The sequence below is a fragment of the Eutrigla gurnardus genome (genome assembly GCF_963514095.1).
Source record: "Eutrigla gurnardus genome assembly, chromosome: 23".
Lineage (NCBI taxonomy): Eukaryota > Metazoa > Chordata > Actinopteri > Perciformes > Triglidae > Eutrigla > Eutrigla gurnardus.
The window spans coordinates 2,255,492-2,272,467 of record NC_139934.1 but is presented as its reverse complement, the minus strand read 5'-3'; the positions used below and the strand labels follow the sequence as shown (position 1 = coordinate 2,272,467).

The 16,976-nt window shown below is 50.7% G+C and overlaps 1 protein-coding gene across 2 annotated transcripts in view; it reads right to left on the bottom strand.

Annotated features, from left to right (window-relative positions):
- Positions 1 to 16,976, bottom strand: part of camta2 (calmodulin binding transcription activator 2) — a 35,358-nt gene that overhangs the window by 13,938 nt on the left and 4,444 nt on the right. The window contains exons 10-25 of one of the 2 annotated variants that reach the window (XM_084002343.1): positions 15,930 to 16,965; positions 15,170 to 15,844; positions 14,898 to 15,024; positions 14,656 to 14,790; positions 10,433 to 10,635; positions 5,945 to 6,120; positions 5,753 to 5,831; positions 4,374 to 4,626; positions 4,063 to 4,287; positions 3,761 to 3,975; positions 2,606 to 2,787; positions 2,314 to 2,518; positions 1,873 to 1,944; positions 1,628 to 1,648; positions 1,198 to 1,391; positions 1,048 to 1,122 (exon numbers count right to left, since the gene is read on the bottom strand). In XM_084002343.1, the coding sequence (XP_083858469.1) occupies positions 1,048 to 1,122; positions 1,198 to 1,391; positions 1,628 to 1,648; positions 1,873 to 1,944; positions 2,314 to 2,518; positions 2,606 to 2,787; positions 3,761 to 3,975; positions 4,063 to 4,287; positions 4,374 to 4,626; positions 5,753 to 5,831; positions 5,945 to 6,120; positions 10,433 to 10,635; positions 14,656 to 14,790; positions 14,898 to 15,024; positions 15,170 to 15,844; positions 15,930 to 16,965 (3,873 nt within the window). The remainder of the gene's footprint in view (positions 1 to 1,047; positions 1,123 to 1,197; positions 1,392 to 1,627; positions 1,649 to 1,872; positions 1,945 to 2,313; positions 2,519 to 2,605; positions 2,788 to 3,760; positions 3,976 to 4,062; positions 4,288 to 4,373; positions 4,627 to 5,752; positions 5,832 to 5,944; positions 6,121 to 10,432; positions 10,636 to 14,655; positions 14,791 to 14,897; positions 15,025 to 15,169; positions 15,845 to 15,929; positions 16,966 to 16,976) is intronic. The other variant, XM_084002344.1, reaches the window with a different exon arrangement.

Below are 16,976 nucleotides of genomic sequence, written 5' to 3'. Positions count from 1 at the left end.
GAATAAGGTCACATTCTATATGATGAACCAGTCACATTCTATATGATGAACCAGTCACTTTCTATATGATGAACCAGTCACATTCTATATGATGAACCAGTCACATTCTATATGATGAACCAGTCATATTCTATATGATGAACCAGTCACATTCTATATGATGAACCAGTCACATTCTATATGATGAACCAGTCACATTCTATATGATGAATAAAGTCACATTCTATATGATGAACCAGTCACATTCTATATGATGAACCAGTCACATTCTATATGATGAACCAGTCATATTCTATATGATGAACCAGTCACATTCTATATGATGAACCAGTCACATTCTATATAATGAACCAGTCATATTCTATATGATGAATAAAGTCACATTCTATATGATGAACCAGTCACATTCTATATGATGAATAAAGTCATATTCTATATGATGAATAAGGTCATATTCTATATGATGAACCAGTCACATTCTATATGATGAACCAGTCACATTCTATATGATGAACCACTCACATTCTATATGATGAATAAGGTCATATTCTATATGATGAACCAGGTCATATTCTATATGATGAACCAGTCACATTCTATATGATGAATAAGGTCATATTCTATATGATGAACCAGTCATATTCTATATGATGAACCAGTCACATTCTATATGATGAATAAGGTCATATTCTATATGATGAACCAGTCATATTCTATATGATGAACCAGTCATATTCTATATGATGAATAAGGTCACATTCTATATGATGAATAAGGTCACATTCTATATGATGAATAAAGTCACATTCTATAAAGATGAACCAGTCATATTCTATATGATGAACCAGTCATATTCTATATGATGAACCAGTCACATTCTATATGATGAATAAAGTCACATTCTATAAGATGAACCAGTCACATTCTATAAGATGAACCAGTCACATTCTATATGATGAATAAAGTCACATTCTATAAGATGAACCAGTCACATTCTATAAGATGAACCAGTCACATTCTATATGATGAAAGGTGAAAGCGTGTTACCGGTGCCTGCAGCGTCTCAGGAACCTCATGATCTTTCTCGCTGCCTGGTCCTGCTTCTTGGTCAGGAACGACCCCCTGGTGGACACAGTCAGTATCACTCATCAATAGGGAGTAGGGAGCAGACAGCAACAGGCGGTGGGCGGGGCTTACTTGAGCTTGGGGTTGAGGCCGGCCGCCCCCCGCGGCGCCTGCTTCAGCCTCTCGTACTCCTTGTAGCTGCGGTAGTACTGCTGGATGAGCACCGCCGCCCGCCGGCTCTGCTGGAAACGCTTCTGCTCGTAGTAGGACCTGAACTTGGACTGGATCAGGATGGCCGCCTGGGTCATCTTCTTGTAGAGGGCATACTGAGGGGGGAGGGGCACAGTCGGTGTCCATAACAACAACAACAACAACAACAACAACAACAACAATAGGAAACAACATTTAAAAAAGATAAAATGATAAAATAAAAGAGTTATGGGGAGGAGTCATAGGAAACAACCCGTTGCAAGTGTGATGGCTGCTGTCCAGTCTACACACACACACACACACACACACACAACGCACACACACACACACACAGACATGTCAGCCATATTACCTTCAGAGCTATCCATGTTAGCTAGCCAGAGAGAGAGAGAGACACACATGGTGAAGAGACACAGCAGGTTAGTTCCTTGTTAGTGAAGCTGGAGGGGACACACACACACACACACACACACACACACACACACACACACACACACACACACACACACACACACACACACACACACACACACACACACACACACACACACACACACACACACACACACACACACACACACACACACACACACACACCTGTTTGTATTTCCTGTAGCATCTCTGTATGACGGCTGCAGCCATGTCCTGCTGCTCCTTTAACCTTCGACCCTGCAGACACAGACAGGAAACAGTGACACGTCATCAGAAACATCTAGAAGATAAACTAAGAGTCAGGACTAAACTCAGGTTTAAACTCTAAACTCAGGACTAAACTCTAAACACAGGTCTAAACTCTAAACTCAGGACTAATATCTAAACTCAGGACTAAAATCTAATCTCAGGACTAAAATCTAAACTCAGGACTAAAATCTAAACTCAGGACTAAAATCTAAACTCAGGACTAAAATCTAATCTCAGGACTAAAATCTAAACTCAGGACTAAAATCTAAACTCAGGACTAAAATCTAATCTCAGGACTAAAATCTAAACTCAGGACTACATTTGGGGACCTGGGGACTAAAGTGACGGCTAAATCACCTTGTATCTTCTGAAGGCGTTCTGGATGATCCTGGCGGCCTCGTACAGCTCTCTCTGCTCTCCGTCCGTCAGCGTCAGCAAGGCGAAGTCTCTCTCTATCTTCCCATTGGCCGAGGCGTTCAGGAACTCCGCCCACGCCGCAGACGATGGGGGGCGGAGCCTCTGGAGGGCCAGTGCACTGAGGGGCGAGGGTGGGCACACCCGCCTGCACACACACACACATATATCCATCCTGTGATCTTACCCTGTGATAATACCCACGATGCACCAGTAATAACGGCTACATGCTTACCTGGGCGGGGAGTGTGAGTGGGCGTCAACCGTGTCCAGGTAGGTAGCCAGCCATGTGTCCTGCATGGCCGGGTTGTCCCGCCTCTCTCTGAGTGGTGACTCCGCCCCCCTGGGGAAGTCCTCCTGTTTGATCCGATCCGGGGTCGCCTCAATGATTTGCTCGGCCAGTGTTGCCATGTCAACCTGTTGTGTGGGGTGGGTAACCATAGCAACAGGAACTCAAGACACCTGTGGTTACTGAATGTTTGAAGTATGTATTCAGTGTGTGTGGAACTGTGAGGTCTAGAAAATCTCAAAAACCTAAACTACACATGGGGACTAACCACTGGACTTCGATTCAGGGTCGAAACTCGAGGACTAACCTCAAGGACCAAGCATTGGGGACTAAACTCTGAATCTTAACGTGGGGACTACCCACAGGTCTAAACTCTACCTTCAGGACTAACGTTGAGGACTAACCTCAGGACTAAACTCTAACCTCAAGACTAAACTCTAACCTCAGGACTAATCTTGGGGACTTACCTCAAGACTAAACTCTAACCTCAAGACTAAACTCTAACCTCAAGACTAAACTCTAACCTCAGGACAAATCTTGGGGACTTACCTCAGGACTAAATTCTAACCTCAGGTCTAAACTCTACCTTCAGGACTAACGTTGAGGACTGACGTCAGGACTAAACTCTGACCTAAGGTTTTAACTCTACCCTCAGGACTAACGTTGAGGACTGACGTCAGGACTAAACTCTGACCTAAGGTTTTAACTCTACCCTCAGGACTAACATTGAGGACTAACCTCAGGACTAAACTCTAACTTCAGGACTAACGTTGAGGACTGACGTCAGGACTAAACTCTGACCTAAGGTTTTAACTCTACCCTCAGGACTAACGTTGAGGACTGACGTCAGGTCTAAACTCTGACCTAAGGTTTTAACTCTACCCTCAGGACTAACGTTGAGGACTAACCTCAGGACTAAACTCTAACCTCAGGACTAATCTTGGGGACTAACCTTAGGACTAAACTCTGACCTCAGGTCTTAACTCTACCCTCAGGACTAACGTTGAGGACTAACCTCAGCACTAAACTCTGACCTCAGGACTAACCTGGGGACTACCCTCAGGAATAAACTCTGACCTCAGGTCTGTTTAAGGTGTGTACCTGCAGCACCTCCTCCTCCAGGTACTCCTCTTCGCCTTCATTCTCGGCGTTCTCGCTGAAGCGCAGCAGCTGCTCCTCCAGCGTCGGCGCCGTGTGCAAGCGGCGCCCGCCCCCCGTGTGCGGGTAGCCGTGAGGCTCGCCGGGGGAGGGGGTACAGGAGCTCTCATAGTCCATGAGGTAAAGTGGAGAGTCTTGGGAGCCTCCAGGGTTCAAACCTGCGGGTGATTAGTGACGACAATGATCACTTGCGGGGGCATCAAGAGCAGGAACCAATCAACAAACAGTCATGTGATCTGTGTTACCTGTACCGAGACCAGCGTGCAGGTCCTCCCCCCACATGGACACAGGAAGAGAGGGGAGGGAGGAGGGGGAGGGGGGGGAGACCGGAAGGGAGGAAGACGAAGATGAAAGAGATGATGGGGAGGAGGGAGACGTGTCCATGGGGGCGGGGCCACTGGAGTAGGCGGAGCTTGGGGAGGGGGAGGAGGGGTCACTGGGGGAGGGGAGGCTGCTGGAGGAGCTCAGACCTGGAGGGGGTGGAAGAGAGACTGTTACAGCCAATCAGAGTGCTGGAAACCTGGAGCAATGGCGATCAGCGGCAGGTGTGCGTTACCTGTGTCTGGGCTGGTGGACAGAGGCGACGGGGACAGCTGCGGTTGCGGCGTGGTCGGCGTGTGCGTGTCCCGGGCCGTCACGTGTATGTGCGTGTGCAGCTCCTCCAGCGCCGTGGCGAGGCGGGTGTGTCCTCGCGAGCGAGCCACGGCTAGCGGCAGGCGTCCCAGCGAGTCGGGGATCCCCAGAGCCGAACTGTTCCAGCCGTAGAGGAGCTCTGCTGCCCTCTGGTGGCCGAGAGCACACGCCCACATCTGGAAAACACACCAAACACGTTAGCCGGGAACACGTTAGCCGGGAACACGTGACCACGTCACAACGGAAGGAGGGCGCCATTATACCATTATACCCATGAACTCCAATATTAAGAACTCTGAACCCCCTAAAAGAACCCCGCTACATTCTCATGGACCCATGACCCCCTTCAAGACCCCCACTACGTTCTCAAGGACCCATGACCCCCTTCAAGACCCCCGCGACATTCTGAAGGACCCATGACCCCCTTCAAGACCCCCACTACATTCTGAAGGACCCATGACCCCCTTCAAGACCCCCACTACATTCTGAAGGACCCATGACCCCCTTCAAGACCCGCGCTACATTCTGAAGGACCCATGACCCATGACCCCCTTCAAGACCCCCGCTACATTCTGAAGGACCCATGACACCCTTTAAGACCCCCGCTACGTTCTTAGGAACCCCCGCTACGTTCTTAGGAACCACCGCTACGTTCATAGGAACCCCCCCCGCTACGTTCTTAGGAACCCCCCGCTACGTTCTTAGGAACCACCGCTACGTTCTTAGGAACGCCCCCGCTACGTTCTTAGGAACGCCCCCGCTACGTTCTTAGGAACCCCCGCTGCGTTCTTAGGAACCCCCCGCTACGTTCTTAAGAACCCCCCGCTGCGTTCTTAGGAACCCCCCGCTGTGTTCTTAGGAACCCCCCCGCTACGTTCTTAGGAACCCCCCCGCTGCGTTCTTAAGAACCCCCCGCTGCGTTCTTAAGAACCCCCCGCTGCGTTCTTAAGAACCCCCCGCTACGTTCTTAAAAACCCCCCGCTACGTTCTTAGGAACCCCCCCGCTACGTTCTTAAGAACCCCCCGCTGCGTTCTTAGGAACCCCCCCGCTACGTTCTTAAGAACCCCCCGCTACGTTCTTAGGAACCCCCCCGCTACGTTCTTAAGAACCCCCCGCTACGTTCTTAGGAACCCCCCGCTGCGTTCTTAGGAACCCCCCGCTACGTTCTTAGGAACCCCCCCCCGCTACGTTCTTAAGGACACTTGAACCCTTGAATGACCAACTGGACCTCTTCAGGGTGGTGACTCCGTGACACCTGGACCAATCAGAGTGCAGGATTTAAGTGTGTGTGTTTGATTTACCAGCGGGGTGCAAGAGAAGTGGTCGATGTTGAGGGGATCCACTTCCTGTTCCAAGTCCAAGCTGTCGCTGTTAACACTCCTGCAACAGAGACACACGACAGTCAACGTGTGTGTGTGTGTGTGTGTGTGTGCCTGGTTCAGAGTGTGTGTGTGTGTGTGTGTGTGTGTGTGTGTGTGTGTGTGTGTGTGTACCTCCAGTGTATCAGAGTGTGTATCAGGTGTGTGTATCCCTGTGCAGCAGCCAGGTGAAGGAGCGTCATCCCGCGGTGACGGACGGAGTGATGAAGTCTCTCTCCTCCTCCTCCTCCTCCCCATCTTCCTCCCCTCATCATCCGCTCACAAACTCCCACAATCCTCCTCTCAAACCACTGAGACACACAGAGACGCTGATGATTAGTTATTGATTAAGTGATCAGTTTGATTCATTCAGAAAACATCAAAACGATTGACAGCTGATGAATCATGTTTCAGGTCAACTGTCTCACCCTCTCGCTGTCTGTCTCACCTTAACCCGCTACATTCGTACGGACCCTGGACCCCCCTTAAAGACACTGGTTACATTCTGAAGGACCCTGGAACCCCCTAAAAGACCCTGGTTACATTCCTAAGGACCCTTGAACCCCCTAAAAGACCCTGGTTACATTCTGAAGGACCCTGGAACCCCCTTAACGACCCTGGTTACATTCTGAAGGACCCTGGAACCCCCTGAACGACCCTGGTTACATTCTGAAGGACCCTGGAACCCCCTGAACGACCCTGGTTACATTCTGAAGGACCCTGGAACCCCCTAAAAGACCCTGGTTACATTCTGAAGGACCCTGGAACCCCCTTAACGACCCTGGTTACATTCTGAAGGACCCTGGAACCCCCTGAACGACCCTGGTTACATTCTGAAGGACCCTGGAACCCCCTAAAAGACCCTGGTTACAATCCTAAGGACCCTGGACCCCCCTTAAAGACCCTGGTTACATTCTGAAGGACCCTGGACCCCCCTTAAAGACCCTGGTTACATTCTGAAGGACCCTGGACCCCCCTTAAAGACCCTGGTTACATTCTGAAGGACCCTGGACCCCCCTTAAAGACCCTGGTTACATTCTGAAGGACCCTGGAACCCCCTAAAAGACCCTGGTTACATTCTGAAGGACACTGGAACCCCCTTAAAGACCCTGGTTACATTCTGAAGGACACTGGAACCCCCTTAAAGACCCTGGTTACATTCTGAAGGACACTGGAACCCCCTTAAAGACCCTGGTTACATTCTGAAGGACCCTGGAACCCCCTAAAAGACCCTGGTTACATTCTGAAGGACCCTGGAACCCCCTAAAAGACCCTGGTTACATTCTGAAGGACCCTGGACCCCCCTAAAAGACCCTGGTTACATTCTGAAGGACCCTGGAACCCCCTAAAAGACCCTGGTTACATTCTGAAGGACACTGGAACCCCCTTAAAGACCCTGGTTACATTCTGAAGGACCCTGGAACCCCCTAAAAGACCCTGGTTACATTCTGAAGGACCCTGGAACCCCCTAAAAGACCCTGGTTACATTCTGAAGGACCCTGGACCCCCCTAAAAGACCCTGGTTACATTCTGAAGGACCCTGGACCCCCCTTAAAGACCCTGGTTACATTCTGAAGGACCCTGGAACCCCCTTAAAGACCCTGGTTACATTCTGAAGGACACTGGAACCCCCTTAAAGACCCTGGTTACATTCTGAAGGACCCTGGAACCCCCTAAAAGACCCTGGTTACATTCTGAAGGACCCTGGAACCCCCTAAAAGACCCTGGTTACATTCTGAAGGACCCTGGACCCCCCTAAAAGACCCTGGTTACATTCCTAAGGACCCTGGAACCCCCTAAAAGACCCTGGTTACATTCTGAAGGACCCTGGAACCCCCTAAAAGACCCTGGTTACATTCTGAAGGACCCTGGAACCCCCTAAAAGACCCTGGTTACATTCTGAAGGACACTGGAACCCCCTTAAAGACCCTGGTTACATTCTGAAGGACCCTGGAACCCCCTAAAAGACCCTGGTTACATTCTGAAGGACCCTGGAACCCCCTAAAAGACCCTGGTTACATTCTGAAGGACCCTGGACCCCCCTAAAAGACCCTGGTTACATTCTGAAGGACCCTGGACCCCCCTTAAAGACCCTGGTTACATTCTGAAGGACCCTGGAACCCCCTTAAAGACCCTGGTTACATTCTGAAGGACACTGGAACCCCCTTAAAGACCCTGGTTACATTCTGAAGGACCCTGGAACCCCCTAAAAGACCCTGGTTACATTCTGAAGGACCCTGGAACCCCCTAAAAGACCCTGGTTACATTCTGAAGGACCCTGGACCCCCCTAAAAGACCCTGGTTACATTCCTAAGGACCCTGGAACCCCCTAAAAGACCCTGGTTACATTCTGAAGGACCCTGGACCCCCCTTAAAGACCCTGGTTACATTCTGAAGGACCCTGACCTCCCTAAAAGACCCTGGTTACATTCCTAAGGACCCTTGAACCCCCTAAAAGACCCTGGTTACATTCTGAAGGACCCTGGAACCCCCTAAAAGACCCTGGTTACATTCTGAAGGACCCTGGAACCCCCTAAAAGACCCTGGTTACATTCTGAAGGACCCTGGACCCCCCTTAAAGACCCTGGTTACATTCTGAAGGACCCTGACCTCCCTAAAAGACCCTGGTTACATTCCTAAGGACCCTTGAACCCCCTAAAAGACCCTGGTTACATTCTGAAGGACCCTGGAACCCCCTAAAAGACCATGGTTACATTCTGAAGGACCCTGGAACCCCCTAAAAGACCCTGGTTTCATTCTTAGGACCCTTGACCCCCCTTAACGACCCTGGTTACATTCTGAAGGACCCTGGAAACCCCTAAAATACACCCATCACATTCTTAAGGACCCTGGAACCCCCTAAAAGACCCTGGTTACATTCCTATCCTAAGGACCCTGGAACCCCCTAAAATACACCCATCACATTCTTAAGGACCCTGGAACCCCCTAAAATACACCCATCACATTCTTAAGGACCCTGGAACCCCCTAAAATACACCCATCACATTCTGAAGGACCCTGGAACCCCCTAAAATACACCCATCACATTCTTAAGGACCCTGCAACCCCCTAAAATACACCCATCACATTCTGAAGGACCCTGGAACCCCCTAAAAGACCCTGGTTACATTCTGAAGGACCCTGGAACCCCCTGAACGACCCTGGTTACGTTCTGAAGGACCCTGGAACCCCCTTTATGACCCTGGTTACATTCTGAAGGACCCTGTAACCCCCTAAAAGACCCTGGTTACATTCCTAAGGACCCTTGAACCCCCTAAAAGACCCTGGTTACATTCTGAAGGACCCTGGAACCCCCTAAAAGACACTGGTTACATTCTGAAGGACCCTGGAACCCCCTAAAAGACCCTGGTTACATTCTGAAGGACCCTGGAACCCCCTGAACGACCCTGGTTACATTCTGAAGGACCGTGTAACCCCCTAAAAGACCCTGGTTACATTCCTAAGGACCCTTGAACCCCCTAAAAGACCCTGGTTACATTCTGAAGGACCCTGGAACCCCCTAAAAGACACTGGTTACATTCTGAAGGACCCTGGAACCCCCTAAAAGACCCTGGTTACATTCTGAAGGACCCTGGAACCCCCTGAAAGACCCTGGTTACATTCTGAAGGACCCTGGAACCCCCTGAACGACCCTGGTTACATTCTGAAGGACCCTGGAACCCCCTTAACGACCCTGGTTACATTCTGAAGGACACTTGAACCCCCTTAACGACCCTGGTTACATTCTGAAGGACCCTGGAACCCCCTTAACGACCCTGGTTACATTCTGAAGGACCCTGGAACCCCCTAAAAGACACTGGTTACATTCTGAAGGACCCTGGAACCCCCTAAAAGACCCTGGTTACATTCTGAAGGACCCTGGAACCCCCTGAAAGACCCTGGTTACATTCTGAAGGACCCTGGAACCCCCTGAACGACCCTGGTTACATTCTGAAGGACCCTGGAACCCCCTTAACGACCCTGGTTACATTCTGAAGGACACTTGAACCCCCTTAACGACCCTGGTTACATTCTGAAGGACCCTGGAACCCCCTTAACGACCCTGGTTACATTCTGAAGGACCCTGGAACCCCCTAAAAGACCCTGGTTACATTCTGAAGGACCCTGGAACCCCCTTAACGACCCTGGTTACATTCTGAAGGACCCTCATTACACTCTTAAAGATGCTTTAACCCCCTTAAAGACCCCCGCTACATTGGCAAGTGGTCCTGAAGTCCCTAAAACTATTCTCAAGGACCCTGATTACGTTCCGTTGCTGTAATGTGGGAACAGACGACATGATGAGTTCAGTCTCTGTGCTGTAATTGTTTCAGTGTCCGTCTCTGTCACGGAGAGTCTATTTTAACTCGAGGACTCGACCTGCCAAACTCTCCATGACATCAGAGCGAGAGACTGCAGCTCGGTTCAGCAGAGGTCAGTCTGCAGAGGTCCTTGAGAGGGATTTCACATTCAGGTTAATGTGCTCCTCTGAACCACTTTGCCATCCTGTAATCTCTCGGATGTCCCACATCACTGCACGCTGAGTTTAACAGACACGCCACTCCAGACTGATGTGTCATACAGACAGGTGTGTCTGTCATTAAGTCTCATCAGCATTCTCACCTGTTCGTGGTCCTCAGGTCGGGCCGGGGGAGGGGGCGTGGCCAGCCGGCTGCCGTGTTGCTGTTGAAGTTGATGATGATGGTGATGTTGCTGCTGCTGCTGGTGGTGGTGGTGGTTGTTGTTGTTTTCGCGGGCGGCCATCTCTGCCATCCGGCGCTCCATCTGCTCCAAACGCTCCAGGATGGACATCCTGAACTGATTATCTGCACAGAAAACCCTCAGAGTGAGACCTCTCAGCCTGAAATATATCATCAAGTATATGCTGGTTTGGTCCCGTATTTAGTCCTGGTTTGGTCCCGTATTTAGTCCTGGTTTGGTCCCATATTTAGTCCTGGTTTGGTCCCGTATTTAGTCCTGGTTTGGTCCCGTATTTAGTCCTGGCTTGGTCCCATATTTAGTCCTGGTTTGGTCCAGTATTTAGTCCTGGTTTGGTCCCGTATTTAGGCCTGGTTTGGTCCCTTATTTAGGCCTGGTTTGGTCCCTTATTTAGGCCTGGTTTGGTCCCTTATTTAGGCCTGGTTTGGTCCCGTATTTAGGCCTGGTTTGGTCCCATATTAAGTCCTGGTTTGGTCCTGTATTTAGGCCTGGTTTGGTCCCTTATTTAGGCCTGGTTTGGTCCCTTATTTAGGCCTGGTTTGGTCCCTTATTTAGGCCTGGTTTGGTCCCTTATTTAGGCCTGGTTTGGTCCCTTATTTAGGCCTGGTTTGGTCCCATATTAAGTCCTGGTTTGGTCCAGTATTTAGTCCTGGTTTGGTCCAGTATTTAGTCCTGGTTTGGTCCAGTATTTAGTCCTGGTTTGGTCCAGTATTTAGTCCTGGTTTGGTCCAGTATTTAGTCCTGGTTTGGTCCAGTATTTAGTCCTGGTTTGGTCCAGTATTTAGTCCTGCTACGATGATGTGAACAAGATTGTCCGTTCTACTCCTGCTTTTGTATCTAGAGGTCAAATATTCAGGTCCATCAACAACACCAGAGTGTGTGTGTGTGTGTGTGTGTGTGTGTGTGTGTGTGTGTGTGTGTGTGTTGACAGCTCTAAACAGAAGGCAAATGGAAAACTCCTCTCTTAAATATCTGTTTTAGGAGAGCCCCTTCACTCTCACACACACACACACAGCCAGGCGGCAGGATGATTGAAGTCAGTTGAGATAGTTTCCATTTGAGATAGTGAGTGTGTGTGTGTGTGTGAGTGTGTGTGTGTGCGTGAGAGAGTGAGATATAAAAGCAGACTCCCTAATATAGCCTGATACACGCACATGCATGATTAATGTTAGATTGTTGTCCCGTTTTATACGACCTGTATTCTGTGAATAATCATTTAAATGGATCACATTTGATTTCTGAATGGGGTTTTTTTTTAGGATCCGATACATTTAATGTTCTCATTCATAGCTTTAATACTTTCAGAACTATTCTGTCAAATCTTCTCCAGATTCAAATAACCAAAATCCACACAATTTCAGGCACGTTCACCTCCATTTCAAGGACATCCAGACCAACTCAAACCCTTCCCACCGTTTTCAATGTTCAGCTTCTTCTTCTACAATTCAGAGTCACGCCAGATTAAAAGTAAAAAGCTCATCATATTAATTAAACCCATCACACCTTTTCCAAATCTACTTCTTCACTTTCTCACAGATTAAAGAAGTAATTCATCCCGCAATGAGCAGAAAATTAGCTTTTCCAGTTAGTATCATGTTTTTAAAATCGTTACCGTGGTGACCGAGCAGCTGCGTAACCATGACAACGGGTACAGAAACACCGGAGAGCGGTTCTGGTCCTACCGACGCCGTCCTCCTGTCGCACATCCATCTCCTGCCCGTCTGTCCAGACGACAATGGTCATCTCCCTCCCTTTTTGTCCCGGTCAGAGTGCGTGAGCCCAGGTGAGGAGCATCCTGGGATACCGCTGTGATGTCACGGGATAAGTTAACACACGCCGGCAGTAAGTAGACTGAGCAGGCGTGCGAGGATCAACAAGTTAAAGAGAGAGAGGGGAGGGAGAGACAGGGCAGCGACCGCTCAGGCTGGATGTCCAGACACAGCAGCAAGGCATGGTGGGAAATCCACACTAAGGGGGAGGGGGAGGGGGGTAGTGGCTGTCTCACATTCCTGGCTCCGAGCCTATAACCCCCAACAGAGTCCACAGAGAGACAGAGACATGAAAGAAGGAGACAGGAAGAGGACACCCCAAGACTGGGGGGGCGGAGCCTCACGTCCTGCGTCACTCACAGTGTTCGCATCTCCTTACATTTTGGCCTCTATTTATCAATATCTCCCATATCAGCAACTTCCTGTTCTATGGCTTCACCTGTTCTAGAAAAGTGAAGCCAAGGCTGAAGTGCCTTTAAAGCTGTCATTCTCCCTGATGGCCAGCAGGGGGCGACTCCTCTCTAAATTGTATGAAGTCTATGAGAAAAAAAATGACTTCACGCTTGACTAATTATCTCAGGTAACGTAAACATGTAACCATAGCAACCGCTTTATGAAATAACCTGGTGGGAAATATGACAGTCTGATAGATGGCAGCTAAAATTAAAACATGCTGCAAATAGATATTCCACAATATTCCAGGACTTGGGCACAAAAAATATCCCTGATATTCTAGAGATTCCCCGATATTCTAGAGATTCCCTGATATTCCAGAGATCCCCTGATATTCCAGATATCCCCTGATATTCCAGATATTCCAGATATCCCCTGATATTCCAGAGATCCCCCGATATTCCAGATATCCCCCGATATTCCAGAGATCCCCCGATATTTCAGAGATCCCCCGATATTCCAGAGATCCCCCGATATTCCAGAGATCCCCTGATATAACAGAGATTCCCCGGTATTCTAGAGATTCCCTGATATTCTGTGATATCCACTGTGCCTGTGTCTCAGAGGTTTTCAGGACATTGCATCATAAATAGTCTTCAGAAGTTGCCTGAGAATCTCCACGTTGTGCATTTTCCTCGGTTTCGCAGTAATCCAGGGATTAGCTGCCTGTCTGTGCGTCACCAGAGACTGACACACACACACACACACACACACACACACACACACACACACACACACACACACACACACACACACACACACACACACACACACACACACACACACACACACACACACACACACACACACACACACACACACACACACACACACACACACACACACACACACACGAGGACAGAGACAAACATGGTCGGCTGCCGTCCTCTGCTCTATCTCCTCCCAGGAATCCACTTTATCCCTGCCTGTCTGCCTCTCTCTAGCTGCCTGTCTGTCTCTCTGTGATTGATGTGGTGGAGCTGTTTTCCACTGTCATCACCTGTAAACACACTTCGCAGTCATCAGCTGCTATTTCTGACTCTGACCGAAGCCGTTTGGACCTCGGCAGCGGAGCCGAGCAGCGAATCGGCTTCCACGGGGGTTTATCGATATTTATTTACCGTTTTATATCAATAAAGTTTCATCTGTAAAGCTGCTCCAGCATTTGCATCGCTCAGGGTTCCTGCACCTTTTCAAAAGCCAAATTCAAGCACTTTTCAAGCACTTCCAGGTGCATTTCCATGCTTTTCCAGCCCCTTCCAGCTGTGGTAAACTCCATATGTGTATCAATCCAATGGTCAGTATTCAGTCTACTTATTATGTCACTTGTTCATCACATTAAATGAGATGTTATTGTCCTCTAAACAACCAACATGATGTTTGGAGACAGCTTTTTACAGAAGGACCACAAATGACAGGAAAACTAATTCCACTAACAGATCCACAGAAATATAATCACCAACTATTTTCATCATCTGTTCATCATCAAAAGTCATTTTTCATAAAGAAATGTCACAAAATGCTGTTTTCAGTCCCTCAAATATGGAGATCTTCTTTCCTCTGTTCTATCATAGATGTCATCACATACAACACACATTTCAAGACCTTTATTCTACATCCAAGCACTTGAAAACCTTGAAAACACCACACTAACATTCAAGTGTTTTCAAGGATTTCCAGCACCTGTACCAACCCTGGATATCATTGTAGCTGCATCCAATTTAGTCAAGTGACTCTGAAAATGCAACAACATGCAACATCAGAACATCAGGCTGCAGCTCCTCTAGCGCCCCCCGAGGGCTGCAAGCCCGCACCACACGCTCATTCCTCCAAATGTAAAAGTATGTATTGTTATTTTGAACCCGACTGCTGCTGTGTGAGATGTGTAGGAGTTGAGTGTCTGACCGTCCAATGAGAGCCAGTCGAGCTGCGAGCTGGGCAGAGAGCTGGCGTTCCTCGCTCGGTACTCAAACAGGACCGAAGAGGAAACCGAACCTCCGGACTCCACGACCTGCAGGCACACCAGCCCGGCCTCGTGGGCTACAAGACGAGGGGACACAATCCATCATCAGCACACACTTCTGTCTGTGTGTGTGTGTGTGTGTGTGTGTGTGTGTGTGTGTGTGTGTGTGTGTGTGTGTGTGTACCGGGGCAGTAGCAGCGCAGCACTCCAGGTTGGATCAGCGACGCAGGGACGGTGCTCTGATCAAAAACACACGAGTATCGACCCAACAGCTCGCTCCACGGTCCAGTGATCAATACCTTCACACCTCCCTGAACACACACACACACACACACACACACACACACACACACAGTAACATAAGTCAATGAGGGAGTGTGTTCCTCTGGTGCTCCCTTGTGGACAAACAGATAAAGACCTCGTTCAGAGTACTGATGGTGGATGATTATTGATTACCTCGGGGTAGGACCACTCGGGGGAGAAGTCCGTGATGGAGGCGAGGCGGGTGGAGGTCGACGAGGGCAGCGGGTGAGGAAAGGGGAGGAAGGAGGAGGAGGGCGAGGGCTGGGGGGGCACCATGTAGCGGACCCCCGCCGGGAACACGGCCGGGTTTGGTGCGGCGGTGGCAGGATGTGACGCTACGGGATTGGCCTCCTCGGTGATGAGGTCAGAGATGAGGTCGGGGAACTGGCTGTCGAAGGAGATGTCGAGCTCCTCCCCTCCCCGCTCGCTGGGCTCCGCCTCCTCCTCCGCCTCCTCCAGGTGCGTGTCCATGCAGGTGTCCTCCGTGTCGTGGACCCGCCTCACCTCCTCCTTCACTGGCGACGGGGGCGTAGCTACGTGAGCAGTATCCATGGCGACAACAGCTGGGGCGAGGTCAACTGATTGACTCTCATGCTGCACCAGCATGGGCTGATGGGATGTCTGAAGTGGGGGCGGAGCCTCAGGTGCAGACAGGTGATGGTAGGGCTGTCCCAGGACAAACGGCTGTGGCCCATCGGCCTGTCGCTGCATCTGATTGGCTGACTGGGTGGGCTGGTCCGCTGAGTTCTGGCAAACCAAGAGCAGCGGAGCGGTGCTACTTCCTGTCTGCTGCCGTGGAGACGGGCAGCAGGAGGAGGCGTGGCTTGTCTGATACACACAGAAATAAAACACAGGAGTGAAAAGGAGCGGATGAATATGACGAGTGAAGAAAATAGTCCCTTTAAAGTCTCACCTGCAGCAGAGCCAGCTTGGTGGGAGGAGCACTGCCTTCATCATCATCATCATCATCATCACCATCATCATCATCTCTCCTGTCCTTCACCTCCTCTTCATCTCTCCCAGCCTCCTCCTCCTGCCTCCCCCCTTCCGACTCCCCCAGAGCTCCCAGCTCCAGACAGAGCGGGAGGAGGGGCGGAGCCACAGAGGAGGGAGACAGGGAGAGGGAAAGGGGAAGGGAAGACGAGGGTGGGGAGGAGGATGAAGAGGAGGAGGAGGAGGAGAGGGGGAAGGCCAAGTCTCTCCTGTCAGCCTCAGAGGAGGAGAGGGAGGAGAGGGAGGAGGGAGGGGAGACTGAGGAGGGAGGTGTGGAGGTGGGGGAGAGGGAGAGAGCGAGGGAAGGGGGAGAGAGCGGCGAGGAGGAGCAGAGAACAGGGGACCGGGTGGAGGAGGAGGAGGAGGAAGGAGGAGGAAGTGGGCCGCCGTATGTCTGACCCTGTTTGGGGGAGTTAAGGAAGGAGTCGGGGTCAAAGGCCGGGGGGAGTGCAGGGGGAGGCGGTGAGGGGGTGGAAGTGGGAGAAGGAGGGGAGGCGGCTGCAGGAGGAGGAGGGGAGCGTAGGGAGGAGATGGTGTTGGAGGAGGAGGGGGTGAGGAGCAGACTTCCAATGGCGGGAGAGGGGAGGAGGGTGAGAGCGAGGGTGGCCACACCCGGCGCCTGGACGGGAGGAGGGGGGAGTGAGGAAGGAGCAGGTGAGGATGAGGAGGGAGGAGAAGGGGAGGCAGGCCCGCCGGCAGGAGGAGGAGGGGCGGGGGACAGCAGTAAATGGCCAGAGCGCGTGAGTGACAGCCCCGCCTCCTCGCCTCTGGCCCCGCCTCCTCCCCCCTGTCCCCCTACTCCACCTCCGATGGCGGCGGCCGTTGCCATGACGAGCACAGCGTTCTGGGGCAGCGCCATCGTCGTTAGGTTGCCACAGCGGTCTCCGTAGAAACCGTTGCCGTGGTTACCCATGGTGATGGTGGCTCTGTGAGGCTGAGGGGGCGACGAGGCCGAGCTACAAAATAA